We start from the raw sequence: 19,162 nt of genomic DNA, 5'->3' as shown, positions 1-19,162 counted from the left end.
CAGTTAGTCCATTGGGTGTTATTGGAGCAGTTTCCTTTAAGCAATTTTATTTTTTTTTAATGCATAATCTTTTCCCTTGCCTGCCTTCTTTTGGATGAAGAAACCTCAGAGTCTCAGCTTGTTTTCTCTTTTCTACCTCTTAAGTGCTTCTATATGTTGAAAGCTCTCTGCTAATGATCAGTATCAAGGGAGAGCTGTCATTCAGCCTTGGAGATTCTGCCCTCAACTGTATATATAAACTCCCTGAGCCTTCCTTGGAGGAGGCATATTTAGAAGTCTGGAGATAGAAATTGCACAGGTTGAACTATTAGATGGTTAAAACACTGTCTGATATGAATGAGAGTTTTTCACCTTCCTCTGCAGCGTGGTGCACGGGTCACTTGCTGGAGGATTCTCTGCACCTTGAGGTCTTTAAACCACAATTTGAGGACTTCAGTAACTCAGACATAGGTTAGGGGTTTGTTACAGGAGTGGGTGGGTGAGATTCTGTGGCCTGCATTGTGCAGGAGGTCAGACTAGATGACCATAATGGTCCCTTCTGACCTTAAGTCTGTGAATCTATGAATCTATGTGAATTTTCCAAATGTTCACTCTGAAAAACTTAATTTATCACATTTATCAGAAGTGTAAGTAATAATCTTATGATCAGAGGTGTGAACTAATGACCCACACCCCGGTGTGTCAATTAGGTATTCCTAAATTTTACCCCAACCTTTGCCACTGACTTCCTTTGTGACCTTGGGCAAATCACTTCCAGACACGTTTTCAAAAATGGCCATTGATTTTGAAAGCTGAAACTGAGAGACTTTGGGCCTGGTTTTCATACTAGCAGAGCACTCACAACCTCCATTATCTTAAAATGACATCAAAGTGGAAGATATTTTAGAAATAATGGCAATTTTTGGCTGATTCTAGGATATTTTAAAAATATGTTATATCTGAAGTACATATAGTTTTCTGCTGATTGAAAGCATTCAACCAGGATCACACTGCTCCTGCTTCATGATCCCAGATGCTCAGAGTCAATGTAAGGACCCCAAAATATTGTGCTGCTTCTTTCTGAACATGATTGCTTCAAGCAAAATTGCTTTTGTCTTTGTACAACATGGGTGTCAGGCGAGATCAGTGTTTTGTGCATACTATTAACTAAGGCTTTCACAGCCTGTCGGTTTCAGAGTCTCCTCAGATGTTTGTGCTCTTTAATACTTGTACACAGCAATAAAAATCAGTACAGAACTCAAATAAGACAACTGAAATATATGGGAGGTTGAAATGAATGCAGACTCTGATTGTGAGCAATATCCACTGCATATATCTTTCCTCTGATTTATACAATGGAAGAGCATCTTATAGGGGAAATAATATTGTAAAAAAATAAAACCCTAAATGGCAACTTTGTAACTTTACCATCTGGACCTGTTGTAATAAGGTACATCCTGGGCAAAATTCAGTTCTAATTTAAGTGAAGACAGTCCCAATGAAGTCACTGGAATTCCGTGGAGTCACACCTTCTTACACCAGAGCTGAATTTAGCCCCTGGTGATCTACTGTCTAGTTTGTATTTTTCTCAATTACAAGGTCAGCACCATTATAAAAGGAATGTGTAGAAGACAGTACGGTTTCACTATGTCGCCATTAGAAGAGCAGCACATACATACCATTTCCTTCGTTCAGCTACTCCCAAGGGATCCCTTTCATCTTAAAGTTACTTACAGTTGTAGTTTTTTTCCCCTGGGGGAGGTCAAGGAGGTCATGGTAGCTCTGTGTTCTGTCTTGTATCTTAACGGAATGCATTAACAATGAAGTACTGTATTTCCTCCAACCGGAATTTGAAAAGGGTGTTTTAAATCATGATGTGTTATACCCCTTCAGAAACAAATGTGTTAATTCCTTTGATACAAACTGTAGCCATACAATTTGGAGTTCTATACAATGCAGTAAGAGAGAGAGAAAAGAAAAAAAACCTGCTGTAGTCCTAACACAAGGTGAGAAGCAGTATTCTTATAGGACTTTGTTACCACTCCTAGCACGTACAAAAGTTTCTTCCAAAAATCATGCAAGTTACACATTTTTAAAGGATTTACCATCAGTACCAAATTCTTTGTCTCAGCCCATAGACTGTGTATTAAGAGACATAACTGCACCAGTAAATTCATGACAGGGAGGCGCTTCCAAGTATGATTATCATACCATGCCTTCTGTTTAGACAGTCCTGTTTGTTCAGCATTTATTGTATTTTTCAACCCCTTCCCATACCATGGTATGTGTTCAGATACAGGTTTTCCTTCCTCTTTAGTGTTTTGTTCAGTATTCCCCTCAGTAAAGGTTCTTAATTCATGTATGTCTTTGGGGTTCTGGAAAGGAAAGGGTGTAAGTAGACCTTGCATGTTACTAGCCCTCCCCCGTGGAGTTGCATTTCATCTTCAGGGCTAAGCCCATGTGAAGAATCCCCCCCCCCCCCCCGGGTTCTTTTGTGTTTCTCACTCCCATTACCCATGCTTAGCTGTTGGGAGGAGTTTACCTACCTGGTAAATGGCTGCCTCCTCCCCTTTGTCAGGTGGGTCATTAGCATTTTCACTGACACACAAGTCATTAGAAAGATCCTCATTCTGCCTTAAAGAGACAGAGTTATTTTTCACAAGTACATCAGGAACAACATTGTGTAAAAGTGGGAACTGGATTGGGGTACCCTCTGTCTCCCCTCTTTCTGTTCCTGAGAGGTCTGTTGTATGACTGTTCCCCTCCGGGACACCAGTTACACAGTTCCTCTTAAAATCTGAGCCACCGGTAGGGTGCCTGGGAACCCAGATGCCAATCCAGCAAATTTCTACTGGTAAACCCTCCCATGTAATCAGTGAGGAGACATTCCCGCACTCCTCCACATCCCTTTCTAACTTGCTTCTCTGGGTCCCCTTCTAAGGCACACACCTCTGTGCTCTCTAGAGTGGGATCTATCCCCTGTTCAGCTGTGGGCTCACAGCTAACAGCCAGAACAGTTCTTTTACTAGTAAGCACTACGCCGCCCTCCCACTTTGAATTGGGTTTACTTCCAGTTACAGAGCCCATGGAACCCTCACCTACTTCAGCAGTCCCTAGGATTCCATCCCTCTCCTCTGGGCTTCCCTCTAGGAGACATCTCCCTATGCATTCTAGAGTGAGGTCCGTCCCTTTCTTATTTGCAACCTGGACAGGTAGGAAAACTTTCCCTTCCCCCTGGAGAAAAACCTGTCTGTAGCCACCAGGTAAGAGCTGGTCTCAACCATACCCATCCCTGGCAGCAGGCTATTTTCCACTACTGCAGAGGAATTAAAGAGACACTCTCCCATTTCCCCAGCAGTTTCTGTGACTTCAGTCTTTCCCTCTGGGGCTTTAGCACAAGATTCCTTCTTGTTGCTGACAGAGCCCTGGATAGTCTAAGCCACACTGAAAAAGTCATTTCCCATTAATATTTGGGTTGGGTTAGGGGGAACAGCAGCAACTGTTAATTTGGCTTGCAAATTCTGTTTCCATATGCACTTTAGCCAAAGGCACAAGGATTTTGTGACACCCACTCCCCCCCCCACTAACAAAAGCTCTACCATCTGTCCTGTCAGTATGTTTTCCTCCTGAACAAGGTCTCTCCTGACTACAGAAATTTCTGCACTAGTATCTTTCCAAAGGAACATAAACTCTGGCAAGTCAAGTATAAAAGTATAATTAGGTAGGCCAAAAAGGAATTTGAAGAGCAACTAGTCAAAGATTCAAAAAGTAACAACAGTTTTTTTTAAGTACGTTAGAAGCAGGAAGCCTGCTAAGCAACCAGTGGGGCCACTGGATGATCAAGGTGCTAAAGGAGCATTCAAGGACAATAAGGCCATTGCAGAGAAACTAAGTGAATTCTTTGCATCAGTCTTCACTGCAGAGGATGTGAGGGAGATTCCCACACCTGAGCCATTCTTTTTAGGTGACAAATATGAGGAACTGTCCCAGATTGAGGTATCTTTAGAGGAGGTTTTGGAACAAATTGATAAATTAAACAGTAAAAAGTCACCAGGACCAGATGATATTCACTTAAGCGCCTGAAGGAACTCAAATATGAAATTGCAGAAATACTAAATGTGATGTACCTATCATTTAAATCAGTTTCTGTACCAGATGACTGGAGGACAGCTAATGTTATGCCAATTTTTTAAAGAGGCCCCAGAGGTGATCCCAGCAATTACAGGCCAGTAAGCCTAACTACAGTATAAGGCAAATTGGTTGAAACTATAGCAAAGAACAGAATTATCAAATACATAGATTAACACAATTTGTTGGGGAAGAGTCAACATGGCTTTTGTAAAGAGAAATCATGTCTCACCAATCTGCTAGAATTCTTTGAGGGGGTCAACAAGCATATGGACAAGCCTTTGACAAGGCCCCTCGCCAGACGTTCTTAAGCAAAGTAAGGTGTTGTGGGATAAGAGTGAAGGTTTCTCATAGATCAGTAACTGATTAAAAGATAGGAATCAAAGAGTAAGAATCAATAGTCAGTTTTCAGAAAGGGGAGAGGTAAACAGTGGCGTCCCCAGCGGTATGTACTGGGACCAGTACTGTTCGACATACTGATAAATGATCTAGAAAAAGGGGTAAACAGTGAGGTGGCAAAATTTACAGATGATACAAAATTACTTAAGATAGTTAAGTCCAAAGCATACAGCAAAGAGTTACAAAGGGCTATCACTAAACTGGGTGACTGAGCAATAAAATGGCAGATGAAATTCAATGTTGATAAATGCAAAGTAATGCATATTAGAAAACATAATCCCAACTATATATACAAAACGATGGGGTCTAAATTAGCTGTTACCACTGCAGGAAGGGATCTTGGAGTCATTGTGGATCGTTCTCTGAAAACATCTGCTCAATGTGCAGCAACACTAAAAAAAGCTAACAGAATGTTAGAACTCATTAGGAAATGGATAGATAGTAAAACAGAAAATATCATAAGGCCACTATATAAATCCATGGTATGCCCACATCATGAATACTGCATGCAGATCTGGTCATCCCATCTCAAAGGATATATTGGAATTGGAAAAAGTTCAGAGAAGGAAAACAAAAATGATTAGGGGTATGGAACAGCTTCTGTATGAGGAGAGATTAAAAAGACAGAGACTTTTCAGCTTGGAAAAGAGACGACTAAGGGAGGATATGATAGAGGCCTATAAAATCTTGATTGGTGTGAAGAAAATGAATAAGGAAATGTTTACTCCTTTACATAAAACAAAAACTAGGGGTCACCCAATGATATTACTAGGCAGCAGGTTTAAAACAAACAAAAGGAAGTATTTCTTCACAAAACACACAGTCAACCTGTGGAACTCTTTGTCAGGGGACTTTGTGAAAGCCAAATGTATAACAGGGCTCTAAAAAGAACTAGTTAATTTCCTGGAGGATAGGTCCATCAATGATTATTTTCCAGGAAGGGCAGGGATGCAATACCATAGTCTGAGTGCCCGTAGCCTTTGTTTGCTAGAAGCTAGGAGTGGACTACAGGTGAAGGATTACGTGATGATTATCTGTTCTGTTCATTCCCTCTGAAGTACCTGGCACCGACCACTGTGGGAAGATCGGCTATTGAGCTAGATAGACCATTGGTCTGACCAACTATGGATGTTCTTATGTTCTGTTATGTGTGGGGAGTTATATGTGTGAGCTGTGGGAAAGGGATTGACAAACAGGTGACTTTATATATATTTAGAAGTAAAAACTGCAAACTAGACAAGAAATAACTAACTGCACCTTAAACGGTCTGGGGAGCAAAACATTTTCTGCCTTTCTGTGCCTCTGATAGGCAGCTGGAGTTGTGTGGGTGAGGGAGGGTGTGTGGTCACTTTTTATGTTAATGACTCTTGTAATTGTCTCTTTTGAAAAATAAACAAATCCAGAGTTTCTCTTTGCTGGGGCTTTGAGTTTAGTGCAGATACCACCAACCTCTCTACTGTTAAATTAGCAACAACAACAACAACAAAAAATTACCCCACTCTTTAATGTCCAATTACACTGACACTAAAAACAAATAAGCCTAGAGTCACACTACTACATTCATTTGCTATTGTTTGTTTAATCTTTTCGCTGAGTCTTTGATTGCAGTCCTGTTAATGGAGTTTATTGTGCTGACAAAATAAGCAGTGGTGCTGGAAGAATGAATACAATCTCCCTGGTTTTCTTTTCCCTTGGAGGCAACTAATCAAATAGACAAGCCTGTTGTACTGCAACTTCCTGTAGCTATTGTGAATTGCATTTTCCACTCTGGTGCTACAGTAAGAATTAAACTGCTGTCTCTGGAGCAGAGTTCAGATGCTCTCCTGAAGCACACTGAGCCTCTGAAACACACAGAATGACACACACAGCTGTGATATTTCATGTCTAGTGGAATCATCTTTGGAGTGAATTTTTAGTGTTCATGAAAGTGAGGGCCTCGTAAACTTGGTAGGAGGCAGATTATGATGCTGCTACACTTGCCTCCTTCAGCTCAGACCTCAAGACCAAATGCTTCTGTAACACCTTGTGACTCTAAGGGCACCCCTGTTCTAGATGCCAGTGGGCTCCCTGCCGTGGAACAGTAAATCTCAGCTGGCCTGACCAGCTCAGTACTTACTTGTCATATTTATTTAAAAGATATCTTGTAATATACCTTTTGAAAACTAATAGCACACTCATAATTAATGTCACCATGAAATGCATGTGAAATTATTATATATATGATATATTATGTTTGAGTTAGTAAAAAGACAAAGGAGGCATGGGATGGGAGGGATTAGCAAGGAAAGCTACCTTATTGAGGTCAGAACATGTAGGGATAAAGTGAGAAAGGCCAAAAGCCATGTAGAGTTGGACCTTGCAAAGGGAATTAAAACCAATAGTAAAAGGTTCTTTAGACATATAAATAAGAAGAAAACAAAGAAAGAAGAAGTGGGACCGCTAAACACTGAGGATGGAATAGAGATTAAGGGTAATCTAGGCATGGCCCAATATCTAAACAAATACTTTGCCTCAGTCTTTAATGAGGCTAATGAGGAGCTTAGGGATAATGGTAGGATGACAAATGGGAATGAGGCTATGGAGGTAGATATTACCACATCTGAGGTAGACGCCAAACTCAAACAGCTTAATGGGACGAAATAGGAGGGCCCAGATAATCTTCATCCAAGAATATTAAAGGAACTGGCACATGAAATTGCAAGCCCATTAGCAAGAATTTTTAATGAATCAGTAAACTCAGGGGTCGTACCGTACGACTGGAGAATTGCTAACCTAGTTCCTATTTTTAAGAAAGGGAAAAAAAGTGATCCGAGTAATTATAGGTCTGTTAGTTTGACATCTGTAGTATGTAAGGTCTTGGAAAAAATTTTGAAGGAGAAAGTAGTTCAGGACATTGAGGTCAAAAATTGGGACAAAATACAACATGGTTTTACAAAAGGTAGATCGTGCCAAACCAACCTGAGCTCCTTCTTTGAGAAGGTAACAGATTTTCTAGACAGAGGAAACGCAGTGGATCTAATTTACCTCGATTTCAGTAAGGCGTTTGACACGGTTCCACATGGGGAATTATTAGTTAAATTGGAAAAGATGGGGATCAATATGAAAATTGAAAAGTGGATAAGGAACTGGTTAAAGGGGAGACTACAATGGGTCGCACTGAAAGGTGAACTGTCAGGCTGGAAGGAGATTACTAGTGGAGTTCCTCAGGGGTCGGTTTTGGGACCAATCTTATTTAATCTTTTTATTACTGACCGTGGCACAAAAAGTGGGAATGCGCTAATAAAGTTTGCGGATGACACAAAGCTGGGAGGTATTGCTAACACAGAGAAGGACCGGGATATCATACAGGATGACCTTGTAAACTGGAGTAATAGTAATAGGATGAAATTTAATAGTGAAAAGTACAAGGTCATGCATTTAGGGATTAATAACAAGAACTATTGTTATAAGATGGGGAGGCATCAGTTGGAAGCAGGGCTGGCTCTATTGTTTTTGCCACCCCAAGCAGCGTGCCGAATTGCCACTGTGGACTGCGGGGGCAGTCCGTGTGCTGTTAGGGTGGCACGTGTTTCCCTGAGGAACTCCACTAGTAACCTCCTTCCAGCCTGACAATTCACCTTTCAGTACAACCCATTGTAGTCTTCCCTTTAACCAGTTCCTTGTCCACCTTTCAATTTTCATATTGATGCCCATCTTTTCCAATTTAGCTAATAATTCCCCATGTGGAACCGTATCAAATGCCTTACTGAAATCGAGGTAAATTAGATCCACTGCATTTCCTTTGTCTAAAAAAATCTGTTACCTTCTCAAAGAAGGAGATCAGGTTGGTTTGGCACGATCTACCTTTTGTAAAACCATGTTGTATTTTGTCCCAATTACCATTGACCTCAATGTCCTTAACTACTTTCTCCTTCAAAATTTTTTCCAAGACTTCAAATACTACAGATGTCAAACTGACAGGTCTGTAGTTGCCCGGATCACTTTTTTTCCCTCTCTTAAAGATAGGAACTATGTTAGCAATTTTCCAGTTATACGGTACAGTCCCCGAGTTTACAGATTCATTAAAAATTCTTGCTAATGGGCTTGCAATTTCATGTGCCAGTTCCTTTAATATTCTTGGATGAAGATTATCTGGGCCCCCTGATTTCGTCCCATTAAGCTGTTTGAGTTTGGCTTCTACTTCAGATGTGGTAATATCTACCTCCATATCCTCATTCCTATTTGTCATCCTACCATTATCCCTAAGCTCCTCATTAAAGACTGAGGCAAAGTATTTGTTTAGATATTGGGCCATGCCTAGATTATCCTTAACCTCCACTCCATCCTCAGTGTTTAGCAGTCCCACTTCTTCTTTCTTTGTTTTCTTCTTATTTATATGGCTATAGAGCCTTTTACTATTGGTTTTAATTCCCTTTACAAGGGAACTCTACATGGCTTTTGGCCTTTCTAACTTTATCCCTGCATGTTCTGACCTCAATAAGGTAGCTTTCCTTGCTGATCACTCCCATCTTCCATTCCTTGTAGGTTTTCTGCTTTTTTTAAAATCACCTCTCTGAGATGCTTGCTCATCCAGCTTGGTCTACAACTCCTACCTATGATTTTTTTCCCCTTTCTTGGGATGCAGGCTTCTGATAGTTTCTGCAACTTTGACTTGAAGTAATTCCAGGCTTCCTCCACCTTTAGTTCCCCAAGTTCTTCAGTCCAATCCACTTCCCTAATTAATTTCCTTAATTCTTTAAAGTTAGCCCTTTTGAAATAAAAAACCCTAGTCACAGATCTATTTTTGTTTATCCTTCCATTTAGTTTAAACTGAATTAGCTCATGATCGCTCAAAGCAAGGTTGTCCCCTACACCCATTTCTTCTATGAGGTCATCACTACTCACCAAAACCAAATCTAAAATGGCATCCCCTCTTGTTGGTGCAGCAACTACTTGGTGAAGGAATCCCTCAGCTATTGCATCTAGGAAAATCTGAGCCCTATTATTATTACTAGCACTTGTCCTCCAGTCTATATCTGGGAAGTGAAAGTCTCCCATGATCACACAATTCCCATTAGTATTTACTTCATTAAAAACATTAAAAGGTCTCTATCCATATCCAAATCAGATCCCGGCGGTCTGTAGCACACCCCAAGCACTATCTCAGGGGAGGCTCTAGTAGCTTTCTTCCCCAATGTGATTTTTACCCAGACAGACTCTGTCTTATCCATTCCATCCCTTCTTATTTCTTTACAGTCTACCTCATCATTGATATACAATGCTACTCCACCACCTTTGCCTTTATTTCTGTCTTCCTAAACAGCACATACCCTTCAATACCTGTACTCCAGTCATGACTACTATTCCACAATGTTTCTATTATCCCTATAATATCCGGTTTCACTTCCTGCACCAGTACCTCTAGTTCCTTCGTTTTGTTACCTAGGCTCCTCACATTGGTGTACAAACATCTTAATTCTTGCTGTTTGGCTTCCCTCACATTCTTTACCCGATTAGGCCCAGACATTCTACTGCCAGTATCACCTATTAGAATTGTATCTACAGTACCCTTCCTCCATATGTCCTTTCTCCTACCCACGACAGTATCCTTTCTTGCTTCGTTTTCTTCCCTCTCAATGTTAAAATCTGGTGTGGAGATTACCTGGACATCTCCCAACCATCTCCCCCCAATTCCTAGTTTAAAGCTCTCTTAATCAATTGTGCCAGCCTCCATCCTAAACTCTGGTCTATCCCCTGTTCCCTCTGGCTGCAAGTCCTCTCAATTCCTATTCACCCTTGCAATCCTCTGCAACCCATCCCGTATCCTCTTGGGGCTCATGTTTGGTATCATCTCCATTGACTCATCCCCTCTCCTTATAGGTCTAGCTGCTCTTCTCTTCTTCCTTGCCCTCTCACCTTCAGCAACCACCTGCTGTGCCCCTTCATTTTCCAACTCCGCAAACCTGTTCCTGAGCTCTATTGCTCCTTCACTAGCCTGTCTTTTCCTCTGCCTGGTTCCCTTAGTGACATGCTTCCACCCTCCACTTTCCTCACCCAGCAGTCTCCCCTCAGAGTTCTTTGGTCCTGCTTCTATCTGCAAGTCTGAGCTTTTCCCTTCAGCCTCATAAGGTCTTTGCTCCATCATCCGCTCGAACCCCTTCTAAACTTGACCAGAGTTTCCACCTGCATCTCCAATCCTCAGATCTTTTCTTCCATCAGCTCATTCAGGCGGCACTTCATGCAGACAAAACTCTATTTAGGTACACCCCCCAGGATCATGCACATGCCACAGCTTCCACATCCAGACATCTTCATTGTGTCTTCCACTGCTTGGGTCACTACAACTGCTGCCTCTGTATCTGTCATAGGTTTCCCACCCAAATCCCGTAAATCTGGGAAACACAAACCAACCCAAAACACCACCACTCACAGAAAAACAAACCCCCAACAAGCACCAAGACACTGCTAGAACACTGCACACTCCCTTCAGTAGCCTGTGTGTTCCTCTGCCTGCCTCTCTTAGTCTTCCCCCAAACTCCTCCTGTAAAGTCCCACTCAAACTCCCCTGTTTACAGCTCTATTTGCTGGCTCCTGTGCCGCTGCAGCTGTCTATGCTGCTGCCTGACTGGCTGGCTACCTTTACAGGACCCCTAGTCAGAGAAGCCCCACCCCCTAATCAGGGCTCAGCTTCTCTCCCAGCACACTGCCCCTACCAGCCTCCACACATACATATACAACACATGTCACACATTTTGCTTGCACATGTCCCACAGCAGCAGGTTTGAAGGTTGAGCCATACACCGCACGCTGGCTGGGAGAGGGGAACCCAGAGGCAGAGGGAACACAGTAGATAGAGACCTGCTTGCAGAATGCAGGCAAGCACTTTGCTGCTGAAGCCATTCCTGGCTATATCCAGTTTCCAGAAGTGTAGGAGAGGCTATAGTGTTCTTTGGAAAGTGAGTGCAGACTCATTCATGGTGCTTCAGCCGCTGGGCTATGTTATCACTGATAAAAATGGCAGGTTGATCTTGTGGTACTTCCTTTCTGTAACTTGTAAATGGTGATAAAATGTTATACATGCACAGACCTTCTTAAGGCACAACATAGTCTCTCCCACCCTTCAAGGCAGTGGATACAGCCAGCAGTGGGATTGGCTGTGCAGTTTCCTTCTGATTCCCTTCTAACCCAGTAGGCTCCTGGTTCCTGCATGCCCCTCAGCTGAGACTTAGCCCTCAACAGGTTCCTGCCCCACCAGATCCTTCTGCCCAGGAGCTCTGGACAATTGTTACCTTCCCTCTACCTAGTAAGCTCCCTTCCCAAACTCACCCTGGGTCATCTCAGGCTGTCTTTATAGTCCCTCAAAAGCCTATTTTCTACTCACAGGCTCGTCCTGTGATTGCTGCTGTCATTTCCTTTACCTGAGGAGGAAGGCTAAGCCTGGTACAAGTGAAACTGAGCCCCAACCCCTATAGAGGGCCAGCTCCCCTGTGACAACACCTTTTAATTTAATTGAATGATCCCTTGTTCTTGTGTTATGAGATAGAGAGAATAAAGTTCTCTATCTGCCTTGTCTACGCCAGTCATTATGTTACATGCTTTATCCTGAGAGGGACAAGCGTCCACAGAGCTCTTCTTCAGGTCTGGGAAAGTGTGATAGCTAAATAGAAGGATGGGACTGATAAGGAGTTAACACATGTTGCAAGAGAGTGGGCAGTTAACATCTCTACAGTGGCAGGACAGAAGAGGCTTAGTGGGTTACAGATTGCTGTAATGATCCATAAAACCAGTATCTTTATTAAATCCATGACTTTTAAGGCACAGCTACACTAGAGAGCTTACAGCAGCACCAGTGAGCCACTGTAAGCGCTCTAATGTAGCCAATCTAAGCTGACGGGAGAGAGCTCTCCTATTGGTTTAACTACTCCAGCCCCCGTGAGCGAGAGAAGCTATGTCAGTGGGAGAAGCTCTCCTGCTGCCATAAGGCTGTCCACAGCCACACTTATGGCGGTGTAACTCATGTCGCAACATAAGTTATACCAACATAAGCTGTAGTGTAGACATAGCCTTAGTGTCTTGCAGTATCATGAATTTAAGCTCATAGGTTTGTTTTTTGAAGGTGTCATGGAGGTTTCCTTCGAGGATGAGGACTGAGAGGTCAGATATAGAGCGGTCATTTTGTACCTCTATCTAGATTATTGTGTTGTGAGTGCCTGCTTTGTCACAGCTGTAGAGTCCACACTTGAATGGCCTGCTAATACATAAAAAGTAATAAAAACCACAATGAGTTAGCCAAGCAGTTTGGCAGAGCCAAGCAGCAGTCTGAATGCTAATGGGAGGGAGCTGGGTTCAGCACGAAGTCACTTCAGGTCTCTTTCTCCCAAGGCCTGGAGGAAATATTTCTCACACATACACATGAAAGATCACAAGTATTTACAGGAGCCTGCAAAAACATTCATTTACATAAACCTTGCAATGTGAGATTCACTGAGAACCAAACAGCCATGCAAATACCTGCATGCCATTAGGCACTGCAGCAAGCAGTCTACTGAATGAAATGCTTACTGTGGATCATGAAGTGTCTATCTGTAACTTTGGGCAAGAACCAGAAAGTCTGGGTTCTGTGTACATTAGGCAGCTGGTTGAATAGCCCTGGCCAAATAATTAAACAAGTTTTATTTTAATACATTAATCCTCTGATTAATTGAATGATGGGAAAGAGCAGTAGGAAGAAGCCTTTCCTTTTGCACTTTGAGGCATCTCCCTGAAATTTTTCAAAGCTGAACCCTACTTATGGAAAATGCAACTAATCACCATCTCCCCACATCCAGCTACCCAACATGAGCAGTCAACTCACAGCACATTGTGTAGCTCTTCATAATAGGATACTTTCTCTCAGGTTTGTAGTTAACCATACTGACATTTAAAGGATCATTGCTGGCATATGGGTTAGCACCTATTGAAATGATTGGGGTGGTTCACGCTTCAGAGCTATTGGTTCAGTCTCTGTGCAAATTCAGGATGATATTGCTGCATCAGTTCCATTTCAGTCATGTCTTGTAGGTTTTCTTCACAACCATAACAGCTGGAGCATAGGAAAAGCATAGGAACATGCTGCCACAGTGGGTTTGCTTAGTAGGCCAGCTGAATCCTCTTCATTTTACTCAATTTACTTTTATTTTACTTCAGTTTAATTTAGCCAAATTCATTTCCAAAAAGCTCTCCTCAAGCTGCAAGCCCAAAATGGGGGTTAAGAGATGCACCACTTGACCAGCAATGTAGCCCCAGTCCAGCGCACACAGTGGATGTTTGATGTGCCTAGGGGAGGCTTATATGTCCTTGTGATGCTCACTTTGTTGGGTGTTCACCCCTAGAGCATCAGCAACTGGGGCTACAGGCCTGTCTTTTTGTGGCTATGTCTACACAGAAAAAGCTATATGCCACCTAGCCTACCTGCATCAGCTTGAATCCAGCTAGCACAAGTAACAAGAGCAGTGAAGGCAGCACAACGCAGGTGTAATGGTCCTCACTTGGGATCTGGTTGGGGAGCATGGCCTAGTGGTCTTTGCCACAACCCCTGACTGCCAAGGGGGTTGAGGGGAGGGGAGCCCAGGCCTTCCCACTCCACCAGGCTCCAACCCAGGGTCCTTTGGGCTACCAGTAGTTTGGCAACCAAGGCTGCTTGAGGCTGTCCTCCTCCCTCTCCTCCAGGGTCAGCTCAGTCCAAAGCCTTCCCCTGGTGGAGAAGGCCAAACCAAAGGAAGTAAGAGGGAGTTACCAACATCCAAGGTCACAGGATACTTCCCTCACTGGGCAGGCGGGCGGTGCTGCTGGAGCCCCCCAGCCCCAGTGTGGTCCCAGCGCCGGGAGGATGGGTGGCACGGCATGGTGTGGTCTTGAGCACCATGGTGCCCCGCCTTCCTGCCTCAGGCTCTCGGCCACAGAAGGTATCAGCAGGAAGGAGGGGGCCTGGTGGAGCATGGGCAGGGCCACACTAGGCTGTTTGGGGACTTTCACATTTTTGAAAAATTCCAACTCGTCTAGGAGCTGGTTTAAAAAAAAAAGAGAGAGAGAAATTTGGGAAAAGGTTTGAAAACATTTTATGCAAAGTTTTCATTGACATTTCAAAAATTCACAACCAACCTACAGGTGTCACAAACTTCTGTTTACTACCAAAAGGAATTAACTGTATGCACGCCACACGTCACTGCTAGATGAAACCTAGCAAACTCCTACCGTAAAGCAACATTCACTTAGGATCCCCTCACCTCTGCTTTTTGCCACAGAGAGTATGAAAAAAATGGAAGACTTGCTTTATTGGCCAGAATTCTGTCCAGGTGGACGACGGAGCGGGGCGGGGAAGAATAGTGAGCCAATACTTCTTAGCCATCTTTCTTCTCCCATACCCAACCCTGTGGCAATCCCTCTGTGTGAACCACATCACTATTCTCCAGCTAGCCCTCAGGAATTTTCCTGTTTCCTCTACAGTCTCAAACCCAGATTGAGGTCGGGTTACAAGGTGGCCAGGGTGCAGCTAGGGAAATTGTACTAACAAGGGAACGTTGAGGTCCCAGAATACAGTAGGAAGGTGCTAGTTCTCTGTGCATGTGCCCCGAGATCAGCAAGAAAATCCAGTAGATTTAGGGGCAGCTGCACAGTGGTTATACAATAGATGTGGAAGTTTACAACACTAGTTCTACCACAACATACATAAACCACTGCTTATGTCACTGCTGGATCCATTCGCTAAACTACAGCTTTAGAAAACTTAAGAGACATGAATCGATACAAAAGCTACAGAACTTAAAGCATCTAGGAAAAGCACTACTATTGCAATGCTGCGCTGTTTAATTCACATCGTCTCCAAGGTTTTCATGAGTGCAAAGCAATATTATACAGTTCAGCGGAGCCAATCTATGCAGTTTTATTAAGGATTCATTCATTGCTTTGATCCTGTATGAAAGACAGCTATATATTTGCAGACCAGAATATTCTGCTGGTGAGGAATATATTCTCTTGGCAGGAACCCAAGCATCAAAATGTAGGTTTTTGCAGCTGTGGTGAGTAATCTGTCAGCAGGGAAACCATGACAGCCTAGAGGGGGAGGGAAAAAAAAACAGTCATATTGGAAACAGACACTGCAAACAAAATAAACAGAAAAATATTTTTTAATTCCAAGGCTTTGTGCTGAAAACAATTTTTCCCAGCAGAAACTGTATGCTTAGATTTATTTTCTAGAATTTCCAATGGCGAAACATCAAAGAGTCTAAAAATTAGAGTGTTCTGTTTGTATTCAATAGGTTTCCTCCGTGCACAGCATACATGAATGCACAGTAGTGGAGGAGTTCAGAAAAACAATGCTAGAACCAATATCAATACTGGACCAAATCCTGAATTCTTTTAAACTGAATTCTGTCTGCAGTTACTCCTGATATAAACTTGTGTATATGAGAGCAAAATTTGACCCCCAATGAAGACATGAACAAAATTTCCATTGACATCAATAGGAGTTTTACTTGAGTAAGGACCTCAAGATTTGACCCAGTTTAACCGCAGTTGTTGCCCCATAAAATAGAAAACCCTGGCTGTATTGTGTGTCATGCAACTTTCTTTCTGACAATTTTTAGGTATATCAACTGTAGAATGACAGTATTGGAAAGTGACAATCAGAGAAGTAAGATTGTATCTAATTGGATTTGTTTTTCTCTACGTGTTTGTATACACAGACCCTGCACTTCTGTTCTTTATCTATTTGTGTCCAGGTATTACTCTAGTTTATATTGCCAGTTTTACAGTAATATTTGATTGGAAAGGTGTGCTTAGAACAAATGCAAGTTCCTCTGAGAGTGCTGGTGACTCCATTTCTGTTTTCTCACTTCGGGGAGGTCGATGTTTGTCAGCATGACTGTTCTAAAACCTACAGTAAATAGTAGTTGTGAAAAATATGACACTGGTAGGAATATTGAATATGGAGTTACAATTTGTGTTTAATGCTGGATATATTCTTGTAGCTCACATGGTACACTTAGTGTTATCCAGGCCAGAGCCCAATATGTAAGTAAAGAGCACATACTTTAAACATTTTAAAAAACTGTAGCCTCTATAGCACCATTCTTGGGATTGGTACTTGGAGTGTTTGAAAGAGGTGTATCTAAGGCAGGGGTCGGCAGCCTTTCATAAGTGCTGTGCCGAGTCTTAATTTATTCACTCGAATTTAAGGTTTCGCGTGCCAGTCATACATTTTAACATTTTTAGAAGGTCTCTTTCTATGTCTATAATATATAACTAAACTATTGTTGTATGTAAAGTAAATAAGGCTTTAAAAATGTTTAAGAAGCTTCATTTAAAATTAAATTAAAATGCAGAGCCCCCCGGACTGGTGGCCAGGACCCGGGCAGTGTGAGTGCCACTGAAAATCAGCTCGCGTGCTGCCTTCGGCATCCGTGCCATAGGTTGCCTACCGCTGATCTAAGGGATTGTCAACACTACTGAGGTTATAGCAACATAGCTACGGTGCCGGTGCCATAACCCTACAGTGTAGGCACACACTACAGTGACAGAAAGGTTCTTCCATTGCAGTAGTAACTACACCTCCTCAAGCGATGGCAGCTAGGTCAATGGAAGAATGCTTCCATTGACCTACCAGCATCTGCACTGGGAGTTTAGATCAGCGTAGCTGCAGCACTCAGGGGTGTGGATTTTTTACACCCGAGTGCCAAAGGTGTGTCAACCTAAGTTTTACGCGTAGACAAGGCTCAAGCTAATTGCTAGTGTAACTCGATGATTTCCATATAATAAACTGCAGTTAAAAGAGCAGATCTCACTCGATTAAAACAATCTGGGTCAAGCAGGAGCAGATTAAGATACAAACAGGAAAGAGTGGACATTTGATGCACTTAAGGGTGAGGTTTTGAAACATTTATACTAAGGCATGTGCTTTACTGGGGAGTCGTGCTAAATCCAAATCTGGATTGAAGGGTAGAACAATAGTCAAGTACTGCCTAACCCCAAACTCATGGGCGGCAGGTAGCGTAGGCAGGGATAGGCTGTGCCTCCCCAAACAGCCTAGCATGGCCCCGCCCACTCTCCACCCCCAGGCCGGGCCTCCTCTGCGATTCCCAGCGCCCTGGCTGGCCGGGTTGCCTCCTGTAGGGACTCAGAGTGGCTGTGGCTGTGGCTGCTCTGCTCGGCACACTGGGGCTGGGGGCACTGCCACCCCAGGCACCTGGGTTGGGGCCTCGCCCCCTGACTGCCGGGAGTTGGGGCCGGGGTCCACGGTGGGGGTGCTCTGGGCTCCTGCAGGGGAGGAGGGCAGAAGGGGAGAGGAGAGGTGGGGCCGTGGGCACAAGGGGAAGGGCTGGGGACTAGCGTCCCCCAACACCTGGGTCACCGGCCACCCATGCCCAAACTGTTCTTATTTGCTTTTCATACCATAATTGTCCATTTTCTGTTTTCAGCCTCCTGGAAAACCAGTGATCGTGGAGAATAAAATACTTCATCATCAACTTCTTCTGGCTTTCTTGGTAAACAGTGTAAAAAGGTCCAGTCAGAGGCCGCTTGTTTTCCAGTCTAGAGATAAAAAAGCATGAAAAAGTTGAGTGATGTGATGGTACATTAGCAAGATCTTTAAGTGGTGAGAAACTGGTTTGGTCCAGATTCTGATCTCATTTACACTTGGTGTGAACCCCAAGTAATTCCACTGACATCAGCAGAGTTAGTCCAGATTGATACCAGTGCAAATGAAATAAGAATCCAGGGTGAAATCCTGGGCCCATTCAAGTCAATGGGAATTTTACCACTGATTTCAGTGGGGCCAGGATTTCACCCCTAGACTTTTGTCTCTGAAAGGAGAGTCTGAATTGTGGTGAAGCAGCAGGTCAATCAATAAGTACACTCTGGACAGTAACGCCACATGCCAGCAAAATATATGGACAATGGCAATAACTGCATATTAAGAGATGTATAAAAAGGCCTTGGTCAATTCTTTTGATATGAGTAACTCATAATACGTAACTCATAATACGAGTAACTCATAATACGTCATAATAGATGAACAAAGGATTATAACAGGGGTCGGCGACCTTTCAGCAGTGGTGTGCCGAGTGTTCATTTATTCACCCTAATTTAAGGTTTCGCGTGCCACTAATACATTTTAACATTTTTAGGTCTCTTTCTATAAGTCTATAATATATAACTAAACTATTGTTGTATGTAAAGTAAATAAAGTTTTTAAAATGTTTAAGAAGCTTCATTTAAAATTAAATTAAAATGCAGAGCCCCCAGACCGGTGGCCGGGACCCGGGCAGTGTGAGTGCCGCTGAAAATCAGCTTGCGTGCCGCCTTTGGCACCCGTGCCATAGGTTGCCTACCCCTGGATTATAGCATTTTAAGCAAGTTGAGCCATGTCTTCTACTAGCATTCTGGGGACCTAGAGTTAAAATATGGTCAGTGAGATCACTGATGCTAACAGAGACTAAAATGTCATTATTTATATTCCAATCATTAATATTTTGTTTCCATTTTCTCTAGCAGTTGTTGCTCTGATAAATATTTCAGCTAAATGGGTTTTTAAAGATATTTATTTAAAGCTTTGCCCATTTACAGATACACGCAAATCTGCCCAAAATGGTGCCCTGGCCATGCTCTCTGTGAATGGCAATATGCGCATTATTGTGATTTA

The 19,162-nt window shown here is 42.9% G+C and overlaps 1 protein-coding gene across 1 annotated transcript in view; it reads right to left on the bottom strand.

Annotated features, from left to right (window-relative positions):
* Positions 1 to 14,565: 14,565 nt before the first annotated feature.
* The window catches only part of OTC (ornithine transcarbamylase), a 40,530-nt gene continuing 35,933 nt past the window's right edge, over positions 14,566 to 19,162 (bottom strand). The window contains exons 9-10 of the mRNA XM_039520896.1: positions 17,914 to 18,051; positions 14,566 to 15,576 (exon numbers count right to left, since the gene is read on the bottom strand). Coding sequence (XP_039376830.1) covers positions 15,517 to 15,576; positions 17,914 to 18,051 — 198 coding nt within the window. The 3' untranslated portion in view covers positions 14,566 to 15,516. The remainder of the gene's footprint in view (positions 15,577 to 17,913; positions 18,052 to 19,162) is intronic.

This window comes from Mauremys reevesii, linkage group 1 (assembly GCF_016161935.1).
Source record: "Mauremys reevesii isolate NIE-2019 linkage group 1, ASM1616193v1, whole genome shotgun sequence".
Lineage (NCBI taxonomy): Eukaryota > Metazoa > Chordata > Testudines > Geoemydidae > Mauremys > Mauremys reevesii.
Note: the sequence above shows the minus strand (reverse complement) of the source record. Positions and strands in the feature narration are given on the sequence as shown.